Source organism: Misgurnus anguillicaudatus, chromosome 7, assembly GCF_027580225.2.
Source record: "Misgurnus anguillicaudatus chromosome 7, ASM2758022v2, whole genome shotgun sequence".
NCBI classification, from domain to species: domain Eukaryota; kingdom Metazoa; phylum Chordata; class Actinopteri; order Cypriniformes; family Cobitidae; genus Misgurnus; species Misgurnus anguillicaudatus.
The window spans coordinates 36,075,961-36,094,664 of record NC_073343.2 but is presented as its reverse complement, the minus strand read 5'-3'; the positions used below and the strand labels follow the sequence as shown (position 1 = coordinate 36,094,664).

Genomic DNA, 18,704 nt, shown 5'->3' with positions numbered 1-18,704 from the left:
GGCTTCCGTACGCAGACGCGCATGCGCACAGTGAGCGCGCACACCACTCTCTAGTCTACACTGTCAGATGTAGAGCTCAGTAAGACTTTGTTGCAATAATCCATCATCAATAATGAAGGGAAGATTTAACACGGTGGACATCAGAGCAGCGATCGCAGAGATCAATGCTAAGTAAGAGTTGTGTTGTTCTCTTTAATATACACGCACGCACGAACGAAAGCAAGCAAGCGTGATGACAAGTATTTGTGAATGAACTTGTGTGTGTGTGTGTGTGTGATTATTTGTACAGCTGTGTCGGGATGAGAGTGAACAACATCTATGACATCGATACTAAAACATACCTGATCAAACTGCAAAAGTGAGTGACCCAAAGATATACAAAGCTAACGTGTAAATGTATGGCATAGTTAAGACCCAACGTGATGTTTTTCAGGCCTGACACTAAAGTTGTGTTGTTGATCGAGTCTGGGATTCGAATTCACCGCACTGAGTTTGAATGGCCCAAGAACCTCATGCCATCTGGATTTGCCATGAAGGTTAAGATTTTCAACATTATTCTTATTCTCCAAGACGTTACGAGTTTGGACCTAATTGAGTGTTTGTGCGGTTTTCTCAGTGTCGAAAGCACCTGAAGTCCAGACGGCTCGTGCACGTGAAGCAGCTCGGTGTGGACAGGATCGTGGACATTCAGTTTGGATCTGACGAGGCCGCGTACCACCTGATCCTGGAGCTGTATGATCGAGTACGAGCTTGATTTCAACTCATTTCCTGGAGAATATGTAGTGAATGAAGTATAGTTATGAATTCGGTTTTGTTCTCAGGGAAACATCATTCTGACAGATCACGAGTTCACCATCTTAAATCTCCTCCGCTTCCGCACCGCAGAGGCTGAAGATGTGAAGATCGCTGTGAGGGAGAGATATCCAGTAGAGAAGGCCAGACCCATAGAGTCACTCATCAGTCTGGAGAGGTAGATGGACACATCACATTTGTGTGGTTTTCGTACATTGCAGTTATTACTCTCGCTATTGTTTCCTCTTGAGTGTGAATGTTCATGATGTTATTTCTTGTCTCAGACTCACTGAGCTCTTGTCTAAATCTCAGAATGGAGAACAAGTGAAACGAATTCTGAATCCTCATCTCCGTATGTTCTACGTCATCATGTTTATTATTCATATCTCTTTCCTAACCCTTCATCATATAAAGATTTGTCTGTATTTATGTGGTGTTGTGTGTGTGTGTGCAGCGTATGGAGGGACGCTCATTGAACACGGTCTCATGGCTGTTGGACTGCCAGGCCTGATTAAAGCCGACAGCCAGTTTAATGTCACTCTGGGTAAAAATTATCTAGATTTTTGTCTATAAATTTAACAATGTATCTATGTTAAAAAAAACGAGACTCCCTTTTTCCCCTTACAGAAAGTCCAAAAATCCTAGAGGCTTTGCAGATAGCTGAGGATTGTATGGAAAGAACCGCTAACTTCAGTGGAAAGGTGGGCACAGATTATGAATGATAAATAATTTTTTTTTACTTTACAGTTGTCTGAATGATTACATGTTTATTTGTCCACTTTTAAGGGCTACATCATACAGAAAAGTGAGAAAAAGCCAAGCTTGTGTCCAGATAAACCTGATGAAGAGCTATTCACGTATGATGACGTCATTCTCAGCTGAAGTTGTTTATGTTTCTCTCCCATAAGTCAACAGCTTTTCTATCTATCTGCTTTCTTTTCTTGAACAGGTATGAAGAGTTTCATCCTTTCCTGTTTTGCCAACATGAAAAAAGCCACTACGTTGAGTTTGAGTCTTTTAACAAGGCGGTTGATGAGTTCTTCTCAAAAATGGAGGGCCAGAAGTTGGACATGAAAGCCCTTCAGCAGGAGAAACAAGCTCTGAAGAAGCTGCACAATGTCAGGCGAGATCACGAGCAACGGCTGGAGGCGCTTCATCAGGCCCAGGTCTTATCTTCACAGCGATTCTCTCGATCAGACATGTCCATGAATTGCTGATAAACATTCCATTAACACAGTTCATGCAGTTGTTTGTGTTTGTGCGCATTGCTTCGTCGTTGTATTATTTGTTTTGGTGAAGGTGGACTCTTCATCGACATGTTGTACCACAGGAGGTGGAGCGGTTGAAGGGCGAGCTGGTGGAGATGAATCTTCATATTGTGGATCGAGCTATACAGGTGGTGCGCAGTGCGCTGGCCAATCAGGTGGACTGGGCTGAAATCGGTCTGATTGTTAAAGAAGCTCAGGCGGCCGGTGACCCCGTGGCTTCTGCCATTAAAGAACTCAAACTCCAAAGCAATCACATTACCATGCTGCTCAAGTAAGAGATCTCGAAAAAGCATCTCGAACAGACGACGGCTCTTAATCCTGATTTCTTATCCCCGTGTCGTTTCCAGGAATCCGTATGCCGGTTCGGAGGACGGAGAAGCGGAAGATTCGGGATCTGAATTGCTGAAGGGGAAAAAGAATAAAAACAAAGATAAAGGAAAGATTGAGAAGAACAAACCTGTTCTAGTGGATGTTGACCTGAATCTCTCTGCTTACGCCAATGCAAAGAAGTGAGTCTTTAACATGAATTCTCTAATCTGTTGCGATCGTTTTTTTCTACTTCGTGGAGAAAGAAAAAAGAATAAAATGTCTGATAAAATACGAACGTCTCTCTAGATATTATGACAGCAAGAGAAGTGCGGCCAAAAAAGAGCAGAAGACTGTTGAGGCGGCTCAGAAGGTAACGCGAAAAAGACCTAACTCTCCGTCTTGTATTTAGAGACGGCCTTTATTGTCTGTTGAACGTATGCCGTGTGTTTTTCTTGACACAAAGGCCTTCAAATCAGCTGAGAAGAAGACCAAACAAACCCTTAAAGAAGTGCAAACTGTGACCAGCATTCAGAAAGCCAGAAAGGTTTACTGGTAAAGATCCTGGCCGTCCGCTAGACTTCCTTTCAACACCATACAAGCAAATGTCGTTTCGTGTTCTGATTCAGCAACTTTCTGATTCTGGCAGGTTTGAGAAGTTTTTGTGGTTCATCAGCTCGGAGAACTATCTGATCATCGCCGGACGAGACCAGCAGCAGAACGAGATGATAGTCAAACGCTACCTGAGAGCAGGTCCGTCAGAACCTTCGTCTGCTCAAAAGGGAACGGCAGATGTGTCCGTGTCTCTCTAAATCGTGCGCTTGTGTTTCCTCAGGGGACCTTTACATTCACGCCGACCTGCACGGAGCCACAAGCTGCGTGATCAAGAACCCGTCTGGTGCGGAACCTCACATATTTCGTGCGATACAGATGTCAGGATGGGTATTAGTCAAGGACAAGGACTTCATCAATATGTAGCGTAATAAATACAGAGAGAATTGTAGGTTATAGGATGACTGCAGGGATGTAGATGTGTGAGAGCGAGTGAAGGTATACCGGTGCAGAGACAGTGGCTGTTTTGTACCCAGCAGATGTCCGGGCCATCAGTTATTTTTCAGATATTGTATAGTGCAAATCTGCATGACCGTGCTATCTTTTTTTAATTTATTTAATTAGTTTATTTGTCAGGGACAATGCACAAAATACATTAATCTTACAAAAAGATGTCTTGTACCAGAGTTAGCAAAAGCTCATTTCAATCTGCCATCCCCTGGCAGGTGCACACAATATTAAAACCTTACATTACAAATAACTGTCAAGTACAATCAATATTAATTAAACAATGATCATTTATAAAACCATGACAGTCTAATATATATATATATATATATATAAAATTTATCACCAATCACTTTCTTTTCAGTGTGATCGGTGAAGGTCAGCTGGTCGTCACAGACTTGTCCGACTGTTCTGGTTAGGGTTGTAGGGCCTGGTTGGATGGTTAAGTTGTGTGGCACTGTATGATGGACAGAAAAGACAGGAAGTTCAGTCATGACTTCGGTTAAATTGAAGGTGGTGTTCTCAGATTTACGTCTCTACAGTGTGGGATCGTCAGGTTGAACGATCATCATTTCTAGATTATTAATGACCGTTAGAGAGAGCAGGTGAATCGTTGGTGATTAATTTTCATCTGACAAAGATTTTTTGATTCATTTCACTCATGAACATTTTGATTTCTCAGGTGAGCCTGTTCCTCCTCGGACGTTAACCGAGGCCGGTACGATGGCTGTTTGCTACAGCGCAGCCTGGGATGCTAAAGTCATCACCAGTGCGTGGTGGGTCCATCATCATCAGGTGAGCTTGCATTGGTGTAAACACCCCCGAAAATGTATTTAAAACAATTAGGGTTAGCCCTTCGTCAGTATTCTAAAAGTATCTCATTGTGAAACCTCAAGAAGATGGATGTTAAAGTGTCACAAGTAAGATTCTAGGCAAAGATTATAAAATATAATGGTTTTGATTTTGGATGTATTTAGTCACAACATAATGTTACTTTGTGTTACACCATTGTTTGAGTTCACTTTCTATAATGTGTAAAAAATAAATAAAGTGTAGATGCATTGCTTAACAAATTAATTAGACCATCTGTCTATTTGTCTCAAAGACGGTTCTACCTAAACTTGAGCCGACACATTTAATGTCTCTCAAAAGTTTAGGGTTAGGTTAGGTTAGGGTGTTCAGAAATGAATCAGAAAAACAAGTTTTAATGGTTGTAAAGTATTTGTCTGAATAAAAATAAAATAAAGTGCTTTTACTATTTTTTCGGACTTTTTAAAAATAACAACAACAAATATATTTTAGCATTAGGAATACTATTGTGACTAAATACACACACATTCTGCAGGATTAACCCTAACAGAAACACAAACAAATGAATTTATTAGCTGTTAAATTGATGCAGATATCTGGTCAGTGACAGCGTTTTATTGTGTAGATTTTCCCCTCTCTTATTGTGTGTAGTGTAGTCTCAGTGTCGTATTAGCTGACAGGTACGCATGGTGGGAAGCGTTCATGAGAGATACTAATGATGATGATGATGATGTTCTGGTATTTGATGTTTGAGGTCTGAATTTCAAAACATTTCTCCAGTCGAGTCTCTGCCGCCTAATATTTGTGCTTTTCTTGCAGTTGATGTAGTATAACTGATGAGGTGTGTATACAGTATAGGGTTCAAGATCTAATGCTTGTGTGCGTTTTCTTCTGTACAGGTGTCCAAGACCGCACCGACAGGAGAGTATTTAACCACAGGAAGCTTCATGATTAGAGGTAAACGTTTATCTGATGTGGTTATTTCATGAGACATTTCACTGCACTTCTGTTTACATATAAATTAAAACTCATTCATTATACCACATAGATTATAAAACTATTTTGCAACTTTTTCAGGAAAGAAAAATTTTCTTCCTCCGTCATATCTAATCATGGGCTTTGGCTTTCTTTTCAAGGTAAAGACAATGTTGACATCTCTGTTAGAGTTGATTTATTGACTAAAGATCTGAGCTGGTGTCTGAAAAGCAGTCGAGTTAATTTCTAAGCCTCGACAACTGCAGGTCCATAACACGCAGTATGTCAAATATATGTCCTGTGTTTGGATCTCATCATCTGATTGACAGGTGGACGATCAGAGCGTTTTTAGACATCGTGGAGAGAGGAAGATGAGAACCCTGGAGGAGGACGAGCAGTATGAGACATCCACTGCAAATTTGCTGGAGGAGGGAGAAGAACTATCGGGTGTTTAAAAACAAACTCGTAGACAATAATCTTTTCGTTCGTATCTATTTCTCAACGTCTAAACGTGTGGAGTTGTTTGTGTGTCAGATGAAGAGAGCTGTGAGGAAGACGAGTCCGTCAGAATGGCAGCAGAGGATGAAGATGAGCTGACAAACATCAAAGACGACAATAAAACAGATGAAGCAGACGAAGAAGAAACTCACAGCGGAAAGGAAGACGAGGTTAAAGAAAGAACTAATGAGGATCAGAGTGTCGAGATTCAGTTTCCAGACACAAACATTTCACTGTCACATCTGCAGCCCAACAGGTGAAGAACATTTGTTCAGAAAGATGATTTCTGAAGAGATTCTTATGCATGAGTTACGTGTGTGTGTAATATGTGTGTATGTATGTATGAGGGATGTAACGGTTCTCCTTGTAAAATCTCAACCTATATATAATTAATTTTTTGAGTAGTAGTAATAAAAACAGCCATAGCTCCGCTAACCACAGCGGAATTCATTTCATGAATTTATTATTCAAACACAAAACTGCGGACATTGTTCGGCACAAGTCCCGCTTGCCACTGTATGACATTAGGCGTAATTTACGAGTCTGGTTGCGAGATTACGCACGAACAACGCTGAGCCACTACTATAAACAGTGCTAATTCAGACAGGCACATCTATTATATAACAATACTAGCAGACGCGCTAAATGTTTTTATTCCCATTGTCACACAATACTGAAGACCTTCAGCTGTACTGGATGCGGTCTAAAAATCTTGAAACGCTAAACAGCACTCATTCGCCTTATGTCTGTTATACAGCTATGATGAAACTCGAATCAAAACTGAGAACGAACTGACAAACACACAGAACTCCATGCCAACTAGAAGTTACTTATGGTGATAGCAGATTAATGTTTTGATTGTAAAATAGAAATGTAATGCCTAAAACATAAAGCAGTGTTTTAATCTGCTCATCTGGTTAAATGCACTTTGTTTATGGGAATTAACTAGTTATTGGTACTAACTTAAAAGAGCGTTCTGTTGATTTGACAGTAGAACGTTTTTCTAAACATTGCCAGTACTGAAACCGTCACCATAAAACTATGATACGAACCGAACTGTGAGCAGTGTGAATGTTACACCCCTAGTATGTATACACATACACACACACACACACACACACAGTATCTGTTGTTTCGGGGTCAAGGGTCATGTCAGTATGTGTGTCTCTCTGCAGAAATCTTCAAAGCACTGCCTTCAAGCAGGAGGTTTCATGTCAGGTTTGTTACGCACAATGACTTTAATTCAGCTTTGAATTATGACAGAGGGTTAAATGTGGCAAATCTTTTATTGTAGGAGATCACAGAAGCGCACAGCAAAAAACACTTGACAGCTAAACAGAGGAGGTAAGATGCTTATAAACATTGAGTGCAGACTTCCAATAGATGAACATAAAGACGAGATGAATGTCCATCACGGTCAACAGAGATATGAAGAAGAAGCAGAAACAGGAGACTGCAGAAGATTTGGAGAAAATCGATACCAAACAGCAGGAAAATGAAAACGTGGCTGCCGGCGCAGAGACGTGTAAGAGCGGAGCAGCGGTTCAGCCGCTGAAGAGGGGACAAAAGGTCAGAAAACTCTCAAACTGTCTCTCTACACATGAAATAATAAAGTACAGTGTGAAATACAAAAACGTGTGTAGCAAGCAACTCATAATGTAATAACTGCTATGAACATTTCATTACAATAATAGTGTAATCATTTTCTCAAAACAACATCATAAAATCTTGAGCTCAGTGTAATAAAAACTATTACATTATGAGAAATGTATTACAAAAATATTGTCATAACTGTTAAACATTGTAAACTTATTATTAGTGGTGCTTGCATTTATGCAAAGCATTACTATTATTATACATCATAGAGACATGAGAGTGGGCTTGTTTCACTAGGCATAATCATTGGTGGATGGCAATTCTCTCCCTAGCAACCGTTTAGCAGGACCAATATATCGTGATCAGAAAGTGTGTGCACTCATGTTAGCAAACAAAATGTTGTAAGTTTTGAAAAAGCAAGCATCACTTCACCTTATCTTCAGAATATGATACATTACTTTTGTATATAAATAAGACAAAAACAAAATATTTTATTTCCCACCCGCATACCACAGTAAGAAATATAAAAAAGTCATTAAAAACAAATGACAAGAAAATAAACCTGTGAAATTAAAGTGTGCGACTGTGAGGATTTGGGAAAAGAAACGATAAAAATTTTTAGGTTTGTGGAAATTTGTGACCAACCAGCAAAACCGAACTTTAATGGCTTTAAATGTATGGGCTTGAATCCAACAGCATGGTCGCAATGTAATATTTGTTTATTTATAGTCATTATATTGTAAACATTCTTTTCAATTATTTACTGGTATAACCTTATGAACCTTATGATTACATTGTATGTTGCCACAGTTTGTTCATAATGTTACATTATGTGAGAAATGTTATTACACTATGAGCTCAAACTTTAATCACGTTTTGAGAGAACGATTACATTATGAGGATTTAATAACAACAATAATGTAATACTTATGACATTATGTGTAGTTGCTATAACGTGTCATGATTCTTTCAGAACAAACTGAAGAAGATGAAGGACAAATACAAAGACCAGGATGAAGAGGATCGAGAGATGATGATGAAGTTATTGGGGGTTAGTCTGGCATGTTACTGCTCTTCTGTATCTGTGTTATATATATATATATAAATCTATCATTCATACACACTGAAAACAGTCTGCAGGAACCACCAAAGAAGAGAAAGTCAAGAAGGGCAAGAAAGGAAAAACGAAGGAAGAGCCGCAGAGGAAATTTCCCCAGGAAGTTGCAGTGAGGCCAAAAGCCGAAAACATTAAGACGCGTGCGGCTGCAGAAGATCCATCTGAAGGCCACGATGAGAAGATCACGGTGACTTGACATAAGATCGGCACATAGTTACAGTCAATCACTATACTGGACGGGCACCTTCAATTAAATGCTACTTTACGAGGGGCCGTGTTATATTGGGAATAATAATAAGAATAGGTACTGCTGTAAGACAGTTCGATTTAAAAGCCTGCAGTACTTCAGCTTTGTCTATAATCACAAACTAGTGGTCAATACAGACGGTTAAAAAAAATCTTTTTTCATAAAACATGTGCTCCGCTAGCTGCGCCGAAACCTTTTGAAGCACTTGAATTTATCAAATGTACGCCAACATAGAGGCATGCTAGACGCTATAACCACTACAACTGCATGTGGTGCTGTGCAGATAGATTGGCACATAACCATACATGATTTGTGGGGTAAAGGGTTAGTCTAGTTGAATTGATGTCCGTGCAGCAAATGCACTTATGATTTCTACAGCATAAGCAGAAACCGAGGTTACCAGGTTAAAATGTCTTAATTTCTTTGGATTTAAACACCCTTAAAAACATGTGGAATAATGCAAGTACACAAGTGAAAATATATAACACTCTGCTATGGATTTCTGTATATTCTAATGTCAAAAATCTTACATTTAATCTCCTATTTACTAGTTAGCGTGTAGGGCAATTTTCTATTACGATGTGATATCAAACCCTGTCCTGGATTTTGTCACTCTATACTGTTGTAAGTCTGTGTACATACTTGTGTGTAAACTTGAGAAGAGCTGTGACGGTTTCTCTTGATTTGTTGCAGGAGACCGAGGAGGATTTGGACAATCCAGCAGCTGAGGTGAATGACAATAAACACGGAGAATTTAAAGTGTCTGTAACAGCTCACGAGCATGTAATGCGTGAATTTATCTAAATACAATCACCATGTTGTTTTATTTATGAATATTGGCCTTTCAAAAATATACAGTGCTTTGAGGATTGTATAGGCCACTTATTGTAACGTTGCTTATATAAATAGAGTATCATGTGATGTTTGTTTTGTTTGTCTGATCAGGATGTAGAGAATATTCTGGACTGGCTAACTGGCCTCCCACACCCAGAAGATGTGTTGATGTTTGCAGTCCCCGTCTGTGCTCCCTACATGGCACTTTCCAATTACAAGTATGTTTCCGAAATCTTTTTTCACTGTTTGTTTAGGATCAGATCTGCACAAACCTACTGATACACATTTATCTATATTTCATTGATAATGGCGAAGAAATTTCTCCTCAAAAATCAAACACGTCATAATATTTTAATTTCAGGTACAAAGTGAAATTAACCCCAGGATCTCAGAAAAAAGGGAAAGGTAAAGATAGTTTATGTCTAACTTTAACATGAGAAATATATAGAGAGAGTATCTCTGTCTAACATGAGGTGTGATCTGTACACCGCAGCCGCCCGCACCGCTGTGTCGAGCTTCATACGAGGCAAAGATGTCAGCGCACGAGAGAAAGATTTGTTTCGCAGCGTAAAGGTATTTTTAGCTTCTAGTAACTTTTGCTTGTATAATGTTGTTAGTCTGTGATGTAACAAGGCTGCTGTTTCACAGGACACCGATCTGTCCAGAAATATGCCTGGCAAAGTAAAGGTTTCTGCTCCTAACCTTCTGGCAGCAAAGAAATGAAGCTGTTGAAAACTTCTAGAGACACTGAGCACATCCCTGAAATGCTTTTAATTGCCTTCTGTAAGACTGATTATTTGCAATAAATTATATATTTTATAACTGAACAGAAGATGCTTTGTTTCTGTCGTTCACACATATTTTCACAGCTTTAAAAGGAAAACAGGTTTTCTGTATTTGGACAGTAAAAGGTAAAAAACTTACAGGATTAAAAAGGTACATTAGAGACAGATGTTTTAAGACATTTATTTGCATCTCATGTCCCTAAAAAAAAAAAAAAAAAATACAACTGGTTGGAAACCTTGCATCTGATCTCAGTGAGATCTCATACCGATATATAGAAGACTGTCTCTTCCTGTATGCCGCTGGGAAAAAATACAGATAAATTACCAAAACTCGATATACCGCCCAGCCGTAGCAATACCTCTCGAGATTCCTGTCTGGTTTACTTTTAGTTTGAGTTGATTATTTGCGGTCTTACTGCTTCTGCCTTTACTCAACACCATAAAGTCTGTATCACTTTATTGTTCAAACATTAAAAAGATTTTTGCATTTTTTCTAAGTTGAAGCTACGGGAAAGGTCATCCTAAAATCATCTAATAGCTGTGGATAACAAGTTAAATTATTTAATCATGAGAAGAATTGTGATTCATCTTGAATAATTGCATTTCTTTGTATGTAAAAAGAGTTTAAAGTTGACAGACAATTAACCATTTCTATTTAATGTCCCTAACGGGTGCTAATAGTTGCATACAAAAAAAGTGTTTGGTTATTAAAAATTTTTATTCTACAGTTTGTTACATGACCACAAGAAAACATCAATTTTAACAACAATCAGACAAAAAACACCTTAATAGGTAAGAAATTTAACTTTTCCTACAAGAAATTCAACTAACCAACAAAATATTTATAATACACAAGGAACACTCATCACAGAAGTCTGTACAGCGATAGCAAATCTTGATCTTCAAACGTCTCCCACAATTCTCTGTTTCAGTTGAAGCAGCAGATGTTTGGGCAAAACATCCCACAGATGCTCCATCTGTTTTCTATACCTGACTGCTGCATCTACACACAACCTAAATATCCATACAGCACAATGAACACACACACAAAGAGAGAGAAAATCAATCAAACGTGTCCTGCTTTGGACAAATAACTTACCTGAGCAGCGATTTGGGCTGAACATTAAATACCAACAGCTCGTTGCTGTGAGCCTGTAAATAAGATGAGGAAAACATCCATTAATTTAAGTGAGAACCAGATTTAAAACAAGGATTTTTAGTTAGCCATGTTCAAAAAGAAAACTATGAAATCTGTACAAATGTAAAACAATGGATGTACATTTAAGAAAAGGGAGACAAATCTATTTGTCGGTTAAAGAAACAACTCATCATCATATCTTAAAAAAACTGAGTAAAATCTCACAGCTTGTTGATGAGAGAGAAGATTATTGGCACATCCTCCAAACACAAATACTTCACCATCAGGACCTAAACACGCCGTGTGCCAAAGTCTGCAGAAGACACACATGTACATCACCTTGCCAAAGAAACACGGCTAACAAAATCTCATTAATGTCAGAACACAAACACACCTGGGACGCGCCGTGTGCTCGTGATTCACTGGTTTCCACTCGTTTGTATTGATGCAATAGATCCAAGCATCACCTAGAAAACAAAAGCTCAAAATAAAGCATGTGCGTGCTCGCTCCTCGCTGTGCCAGATGATTGTTGCATTGCATGCGTCACTCACTCAGCGTTTCTCTGTTTGTGGTAAAGCCACCGAACACAAAGAGATGATCGGGTGACACTGGGGTCATAGTGTGCCACGAACGACCCGCTGGGCCGTTTTGAGGAACACACCTGAACATGAGCACAAACTTTATGGCACAGTCATTTTTTAAAACCCTAGGTTAGGGTTAACTTTTACAACTGCACATTCTATACTGAATGTTTTACCGCACGTCCTACAGAAAAGTCCTCCGATTTTTTGCAAAATGTGCTTATAAAGTGGTATCAACGGAACAACTAGCGTTCCTGTGGTATAAACATAACAGATAATGTTCCTGTACAAGCTGAAATTAACTGTCTAGTCTTTAAAAATAAAAGTCCAGCGATTTTCAATGTATTCAATCATTTCTAACCCCTGTTAGGCTGTGATAGGATTATAAACTGAAAAGGGGGCTGCAAACAAAGAGTCAATTATGCAGATCAACTTCACCTTTCAACTACCACAAGTTCACTTAACTTACATTTCACTCCATGTCCACGTGTCCAGGTTGATGTAGTACAAATCATTGAGTCGATGATCCTGCAATAGATTGACATTTTTCAACACAAAATCACATTGGCACTATGAGATAGATGAATCCTAAGTTGACGTATTAGTTTGGTTCGCTGGTAAATTAACTAAACAATCACCCACCATATAGCGGCCTCCAAAGACGTAACCTCTGTTACCCAGAGTGGCGCAGGCGTGAGCTGCCCGGGGGGACGGTGCGTTTCCCTGTCCACATACAGTACAGACAGTCAACACCAATCCGTTAAAGGTGATGATAATAGAGGAATTAGTCAAGTGTTTTCCCTTTGTGATTGGTTGGGTCCAGGTTAACGTCTCAAGATCCAGAACGTGTATGTGATTGTTCCAGCCTCGGCCCATGTGGTTTCCCTGAGAAAACAACACCTCATCATTTATTCAAATTCAATTCAAATTTATTTCTATAGCGAAAATAAAAGACACTTTAGAAACAAAGACTTAAAAAAAAACTGTATAGAAATAAGGAACAAAAAAATCATAGAAAACTGGTAAATTATTAAACATAAGAATACTGTTAGTAATGTTAGTGATGGTAACCAGTGGTACTGTTACTTTAAAGTTCTGTATTTTACACTTAAAGAACCTGTTTTCAGATTGTTTATGATGAAATAGAACGGCTTTGACCGAAATCTGTACACATGATGCTGGCCCGAGAATTTTCGGGTGTTTGATGTATCATCTCCCACCTCTATAATGGCTGTATAGGTACACTGGAACAATCCATTTTAAAATGCATTAAACTTTCGTTTACAAAGAAGTGAAACTCAGCGAGTGGTCAGGGGTGTTCACTGGTATGCTCACACAAAAATTGCTGCAAAAGATGCTTTCCAACAGCTGTTTTAGCATTCATTGTAAACTTGTTGACCGATTTTTCCAAACGCCTCACACCCGTATATTCTTCCGCTTAGAGCTTGAATAATAGACACTCCAGCCCAGTTGGTGGCGATAATCCGTCTTTGCCAATTGCAAGAATACAAACGAAGTTCCCGGCGCGGAGTAATACCGTACCTCACAGCACATCTAATACAAGTCAATGGAGTTGGACAAAAACTACGATAAAACAGCTGTTGGAAAGCATCTTTTACAGCGATTTTTGTGTGAGCATATCAGTGAACACCCCTGACCACTCGTCACGTCTTTGTAAACGAAAGTTAATGCATTTTAGAAAGGATTGTTCCAGTGCACCTATACAGCCATCTGTGAGAACAAAAACTGACTTACCGTGAATGAATTTTCATCTAGTTCAAATGTTCCTCTGTGACCGGGCGGTGGGACGTAGCCGTAGCCACCGAAATACACCAGCCTGTGTGAACAGATGACAAAAACTAGAGGAAGTCAATGGGTCTCATTCATCAGTAGTGCATGCACACATACGGTATTTGCATGTGAATGTTTAAGTCTAACCTTAACCCATAACCAATTAAGTTATAGCTAAATCTCAACTTTTCACCACAAAGCTGCTTTATGAACACGTACTTGTTTTTGTAAACCCAACAGCCTAGTTTGTCTTTACTCGTTGGTGCCAGGCCCTTTAACTCACTCATCTTTTCCCAGCGGAACGTAAAGGATCTTAGAGAAACACGATAAACCTACAGGACGCAAAATCATTTATTGTAAAGTTTTGAATTTCAGAACCGAAACGAATGTCTTTCTGTGGGACCGGCAGATATTCTTACCAGATTTGTGTTTCCTCTGGCGTGGTGACCTCCAAACAGATATAGAAACCCATCCACACATGAGCCACAGCTGCCTGACATGGAGTTTGGTACGTCTCCCTCTGAACGCCTCATTCTCCTGCAAATCATCCATTAATTATCAATATTTTATTATCAACTAAAAATAAAAATCGACATCATAAGCACCAAAATGCCTTTTGATCAGCCCCATGTGACATCCAGAGTCAATTTACCATCTTTCTGTCTCCATGTTGTATATCCAGATTTCATTCTTTGGCAAGTACAAATCAATAAATTCAGTAGCTTCAGCATCACCATTCTTATAAAATGACAAAAAATGTTAAAAGATTAGAAGTGTTCCAGATTTGAGTGCAGTTTGATGTTATATGAGAATGACTGACCTTATAGCCCCCCCACACAAACATAAAGCTGCCATCAGTCACTGCGATGTGACCGCTGCGCTCCGCTGGACTTCTGCTGGACACAAACATCTCCTCTTCTTCATCATCCTCCAGCCACTCAAAGTCTCTGTCCTCAAGTTCTGCATCCCATTCAAAACCCCTCACATCATCTTCATCTTCCATGTTTTGCACATTATCTTGATCCTCCATTTTTTTTTGTTATGGTTCCAACTTTAAATGTCTGGGTTATGGGGGGGAGAGAGTGAGAGAGAGAGAGAAAAGGGCATTTTATGGCAGTAAAGGTCATACAATGTTGCTCTATAATAATGTCCAAGTAAAAATATATATATATTTGTGTTGAGTGCAGATGAATAATCAGTTAACGTTGATGTGACTGACAGCTCTTTCCTCTGGCAACTTTAACATGGACTTGTCTATCTCGCTATAAGTGAATCTTTACACAGCACTAGTTTGTACTGTTACTACCATGTATAACATTACATATATTTGTGCTTCCCTTATTATGCAAATTCCTTACATACTTAAACTTCACACTGTTGCCTCAGTGTCAATATACATCATTACTGTGACTCTGTTGTTTACATTCTAATTTCTATTTTATCCTACTTGTTTACATTTTTATTATTTCTATTTTGTAATTAAATCTCTTCACGTTTTCATTTGTTATTTTACTTTTTTAATTATTGTTATTTTCTATAATGTGTATTACTTGCGCAATGTAAGAAAGCTGACAAGAACTTCATTTTAATTCAAGTTGTATCTGTAAAGCTGTTTATGTGACAAATAATCAAACAGAATCTTTTGTAAACAATCGTACGCGTGACCGTGTTGTTGTTTTGATTGATGCGCGCGCTGGTGCAATGTAATGGCACGAAATACTCACACGAGTGAAAACTAGTAACGCTGACACTCTTTTCTGTTAAATCATCGACTCGTGAAAACAAGTTCGCTCATTTCATTTCAAACTATTTCAATGTGTAAATCTCTTGCCGGAAATTCCTGCTGGTAATATTACGTCGCCATATTTGTGAGGTCAGTCTGATGTTTACTGCGCATGTGCAAATTGTGGAAGCGCGCGGAACGACGAACGTCATACGCGCGTTACGTAAGAGATCAAACATGAAACATGATTAAAGGGGAGTTTACGTTAACTAATCAGTTATTTTAATCGAGTTGTTATTTTCAGTCATCGGTTTCATTCATCGCGTGAGCTTTAGGTCTGTTATGGATCTGTTGGTTTGTTAAAAATCAGAGTTTAAACAGAAAAACAGCGGAGGGCGAGCGCTCACAAATACAGGTTTGTTCAATTTGTTACTGATTTCAATGTTATTTAATTTGATCAGATTTATGGTGAGTTTACCAGTTGATCTTCTAACCAGTAAGTAATCCCATGTACATCATTGCTTGAACTCGATGCTCGTGTGGAAGTGTTTACATCTTAAAATAACATTGAACCGACATGGATTGTGATGATTTTAGACTTTATCTGCTGTGAGTTACCCTGACTAACCCTGACTAACCCTAGTAACAAACATGCACTCTAGATGTCTGTCTGTGTGTCTGTATCTCATTCACAGTTCAGTGTTTGTGTTACAGGATGAAGTTGCAGTGTGATGTGGAGGTTGTTAATCGGATGTTACCAACTTTCGGTATGAAGAATAAAGGCAAACCCAGTCGAGCAGTTTTATCCATCGGCAAACATGTGGACAAAAGTTCCCAGAACAGCAGTTTGTATTTACTGATCTGCACTGCCAAAGACAGAAGCGGATCCAAGTACAAGGCAAGACTTCCTAACTGACTGACAACTCACAACTGTTATATGATGTGATATAACTAATGCTTTACTTCATGATGTTTATAATGTGATGCTTCGTTATATAATGCATTTTTTTGTTTCTGAGTGAAGGACTGAATGCATTTTTGTTACTTGCTTTTGCTTGTAAGTTGTTCTTACAGCTGTTGTGCAGATATGTCATTGGATTTTTTTTCTGTCCAGCTGAAGGAGAATATTGAAAAGTTTTTTACGTGGTTTGTTGAAGAGGGCAAAGCTACGGTTCGACTCAAGGAACCGGCTGTTGACATCTGTTTGAGTAAAGTAAGAATGAGATCTCACTTCTACTTCAAATTGGCAATTTTTTTTGAAGCAGCAGTAAATCTTTGTTGTTTTTAAGATGTGTTTTGTTCATCCATATACTCCAAGTATTTCTATTCTACATTATTTGAGTGAATCAACTCATCTCTACATTTTTTTTGTAACAGAAAATGCTGTCAGAATGAAAAACTTTAGCAAAATTCAACAGAATATTCTTAAAATAAACACACACAAACTTGTACTGTATACACAGAAAGACACACACACACACACACACACACACACACACACACATGCAAAAGCGTTTTTGAAAGCTTTATTGTAAGCTTTATTTATTCAGATTGCTCCCATGATACTTTGTCAAACACAAGTCAATCACAATCAATCTCCATTTTTCATGTTAGCTTTGAAGATTCATCAGGATGTGATTGAATTGCTACACAAGTAAATAAATAATGCTTTTTACCCTTAACGTATTTCTAGTAAAGTGTCACTGCTCAACACGGGTCTTGTTTTCTTGGGTAGCACCTTGATTTAGGAACAAGTGTTTAGTTTTACTGTTTAGCTGTATGTGGTTGAAATCACACCAAGTGTCTCTTTCTCTCAGACTTTGTAAAATGTTTGAAATGATTTATTGTGTGTCTTTTTGCTGCAGGCTGATATCAATGGCTTGAAAAACTTTCTCTCTGCTGCCCGCCTTGCACATCGGGGAAGTGACACGGACACCCTCACTCTGTCCACCCTAACGCCGGCCCGGGCCAGAGATGTTGAAAAACCTAAAAAGAAGCTCACCATCTTGTCCAAGAAAGACTATCCGCTCACATCCAACTTCCCTTATTCCCTGGAGCAGCTGCAGGTGTCCTATTGCAAGCTGTCAAGAGTGGACATGCGCATGCTTTCGCTCAAAGCTTTGCGCAGGTTGGATCTCAGCAACAATCACATCAAGAAGTTGCCGTCCACCATTGGAGACTTGAGCTTTCTCGCTGAATTAATTCTTCACAATAATCATCTGGAGAGTTTCAGCGATGCTTTGTGTGTCTCAACTCTGCAGGCATCTCTTCAGCATCTTGACTTGAGCCAGAACCAACTAAAGGTTCTGCCTGCTCGCTTCTGCCAGCTGCAGGAACTAGTGAACTTAAAACTGGACGATAACAAACTAGTACGACTCCCTTTTCAAATCGGGCAACTCGCAAAGATGCGGTTCCTCTCTGCTTCTCATAACCAGCTCACTGTGCTTCCCGGAGACTTCAGAAAGCTGAGTCTGGAAAACTTGGATCTGTTCGGTAACCCGTTTACTCAAGCTAATGCTCTCGAACACACGATCCATCTCACGTTCCCGCTGGCGCTACAGGAGCTGACGCTGCGTGCTGTGGTTAACCATAGGTGAGGACTGATAAAAGTGTGAGGAAATGCGGATGAAATGTCATTTGATGTTTATTAATACGTTTTGTTCATTGCAGAATCCCGTATGGACCTCATATCATTCCCTTTCACTTATGTCACGAGTTGGAATTCTCTAAAACGTGTGACTGCGGCCGAGCCTGCGTGAACTCTTACATCCAGACCGCTGTCAGTATGAACCTTCATCTGGTGTCTCACACTGTGGTGTTAGTGGACAATATGGGCGGCACAGAAGCTCCTGTGCAGAGACATTTCTGCTCGCTTTTGTGTTACTGTGAGTTCATGGACAAATGTGTTCAGCATGGCCTGAGATGATGTTTAGTCTTTGTTTTTATGTTTCTTCATAGTAGCAGTGATGTTTTGTGTGTCATCTTTGTTGAAGGTGCGCAGATATCATCCAGCGAGCAACAGCTTGTGTTTTTCAGTGTTTGTTTTATTTTTTTCTGATTCATGTTTAAGAGATTCTCCATCACAATAAATGTTGCTAAACAAATAAAACTTATTCAACTAATTGTAGTGCCTTAAAATGAGCGTTTGTTTCTTTGTTAAATTTGATCTGCATGACTTCAAAA

General features: G+C 39.1%; 3 protein-coding genes across 5 annotated transcripts; 2 read left to right on the top strand and 1 right to left on the bottom strand.

Annotated features, from left to right (window-relative positions):
• Positions 1-28: 28 nt before the first annotated feature.
• LOC129417082 (ribosome quality control complex subunit NEMF) lies at positions 29-10,334 on the top strand. The gene is made up of 31 exons (XM_073869816.1): positions 29-171; positions 290-358; positions 434-536; positions 617-742; positions 822-970; positions 1,077-1,144; positions 1,247-1,336; positions 1,420-1,493; positions 1,579-1,649; positions 1,742-1,958; positions 2,123-2,331; positions 2,408-2,569; positions 2,676-2,739; positions 2,833-2,921; positions 3,016-3,119; positions 3,202-3,264; positions 4,108-4,220; positions 5,135-5,192; positions 5,313-5,371; positions 5,540-5,657; positions 5,745-5,964; positions 6,884-6,926; positions 7,003-7,052; positions 7,133-7,277; positions 8,278-8,355; positions 8,438-8,608; positions 9,362-9,397; positions 9,614-9,720; positions 9,864-9,907; positions 9,996-10,075; positions 10,151-10,334. Exons 1-31 carry the CDS (start codon positions 113-115, stop codon positions 10,223-10,225), a joined length of 3,114 nt encoding a protein of 1,037 aa, XP_073725917.1. The 5' UTR covers positions 29-112; the 3' UTR covers positions 10,226-10,334.
• A 652-nt stretch (positions 10,335-10,986) lies between these two features.
• klhdc2 (kelch domain containing 2) lies at positions 10,987-15,677 on the bottom strand. The gene is made up of 13 exons (XM_073869818.1): positions 15,523-15,677; positions 14,619-14,849; positions 14,451-14,536; positions 14,218-14,335; positions 14,018-14,130; positions 13,763-13,844; positions 12,650-12,892; positions 12,477-12,535; positions 11,978-12,087; positions 11,820-11,892; positions 11,651-11,738; positions 11,387-11,439; positions 10,987-11,301 (listed from the first exon to the last, which is right to left on the bottom strand). The coding sequence occupies exons 2-13, from the start codon at positions 14,826-14,828 to the stop codon at positions 11,190-11,192; spliced, it is 1,347 nt and encodes a 448-aa protein (XP_073725919.1). The 5' UTR covers positions 14,829-14,849; positions 15,523-15,677; the 3' UTR covers positions 10,987-11,189.
• On the top strand, positions 15,180-18,643 carry lrr1 (leucine rich repeat protein 1). Of its 3 annotated transcripts, none has more exons than XM_073869819.1 (5): positions 15,180-15,204; positions 16,236-16,419; positions 16,636-16,734; positions 17,387-18,114; positions 18,192-18,643. In XM_073869819.1, exons 2-5 carry the CDS (start codon positions 16,237-16,239, stop codon positions 18,445-18,447), a joined length of 1,266 nt encoding a protein of 421 aa, XP_073725920.1. In that variant the 5' UTR covers positions 15,180-15,204; position 16,236; the 3' UTR covers positions 18,448-18,643. The 3 variants fall into 3 exon arrangements, with proteins under 3 accessions (XP_073725920.1, XP_055027519.1, XP_055027518.1); XM_055171544.2 differs by lacking the exon at positions 15,180-15,204 and adding an exon at positions 15,721-15,936; XM_055171543.2 differs by lacking the exon at positions 15,180-15,204 and adding an exon at positions 16,001-16,130.
• Positions 18,644-18,704: the final 61 nt, after the last annotated feature.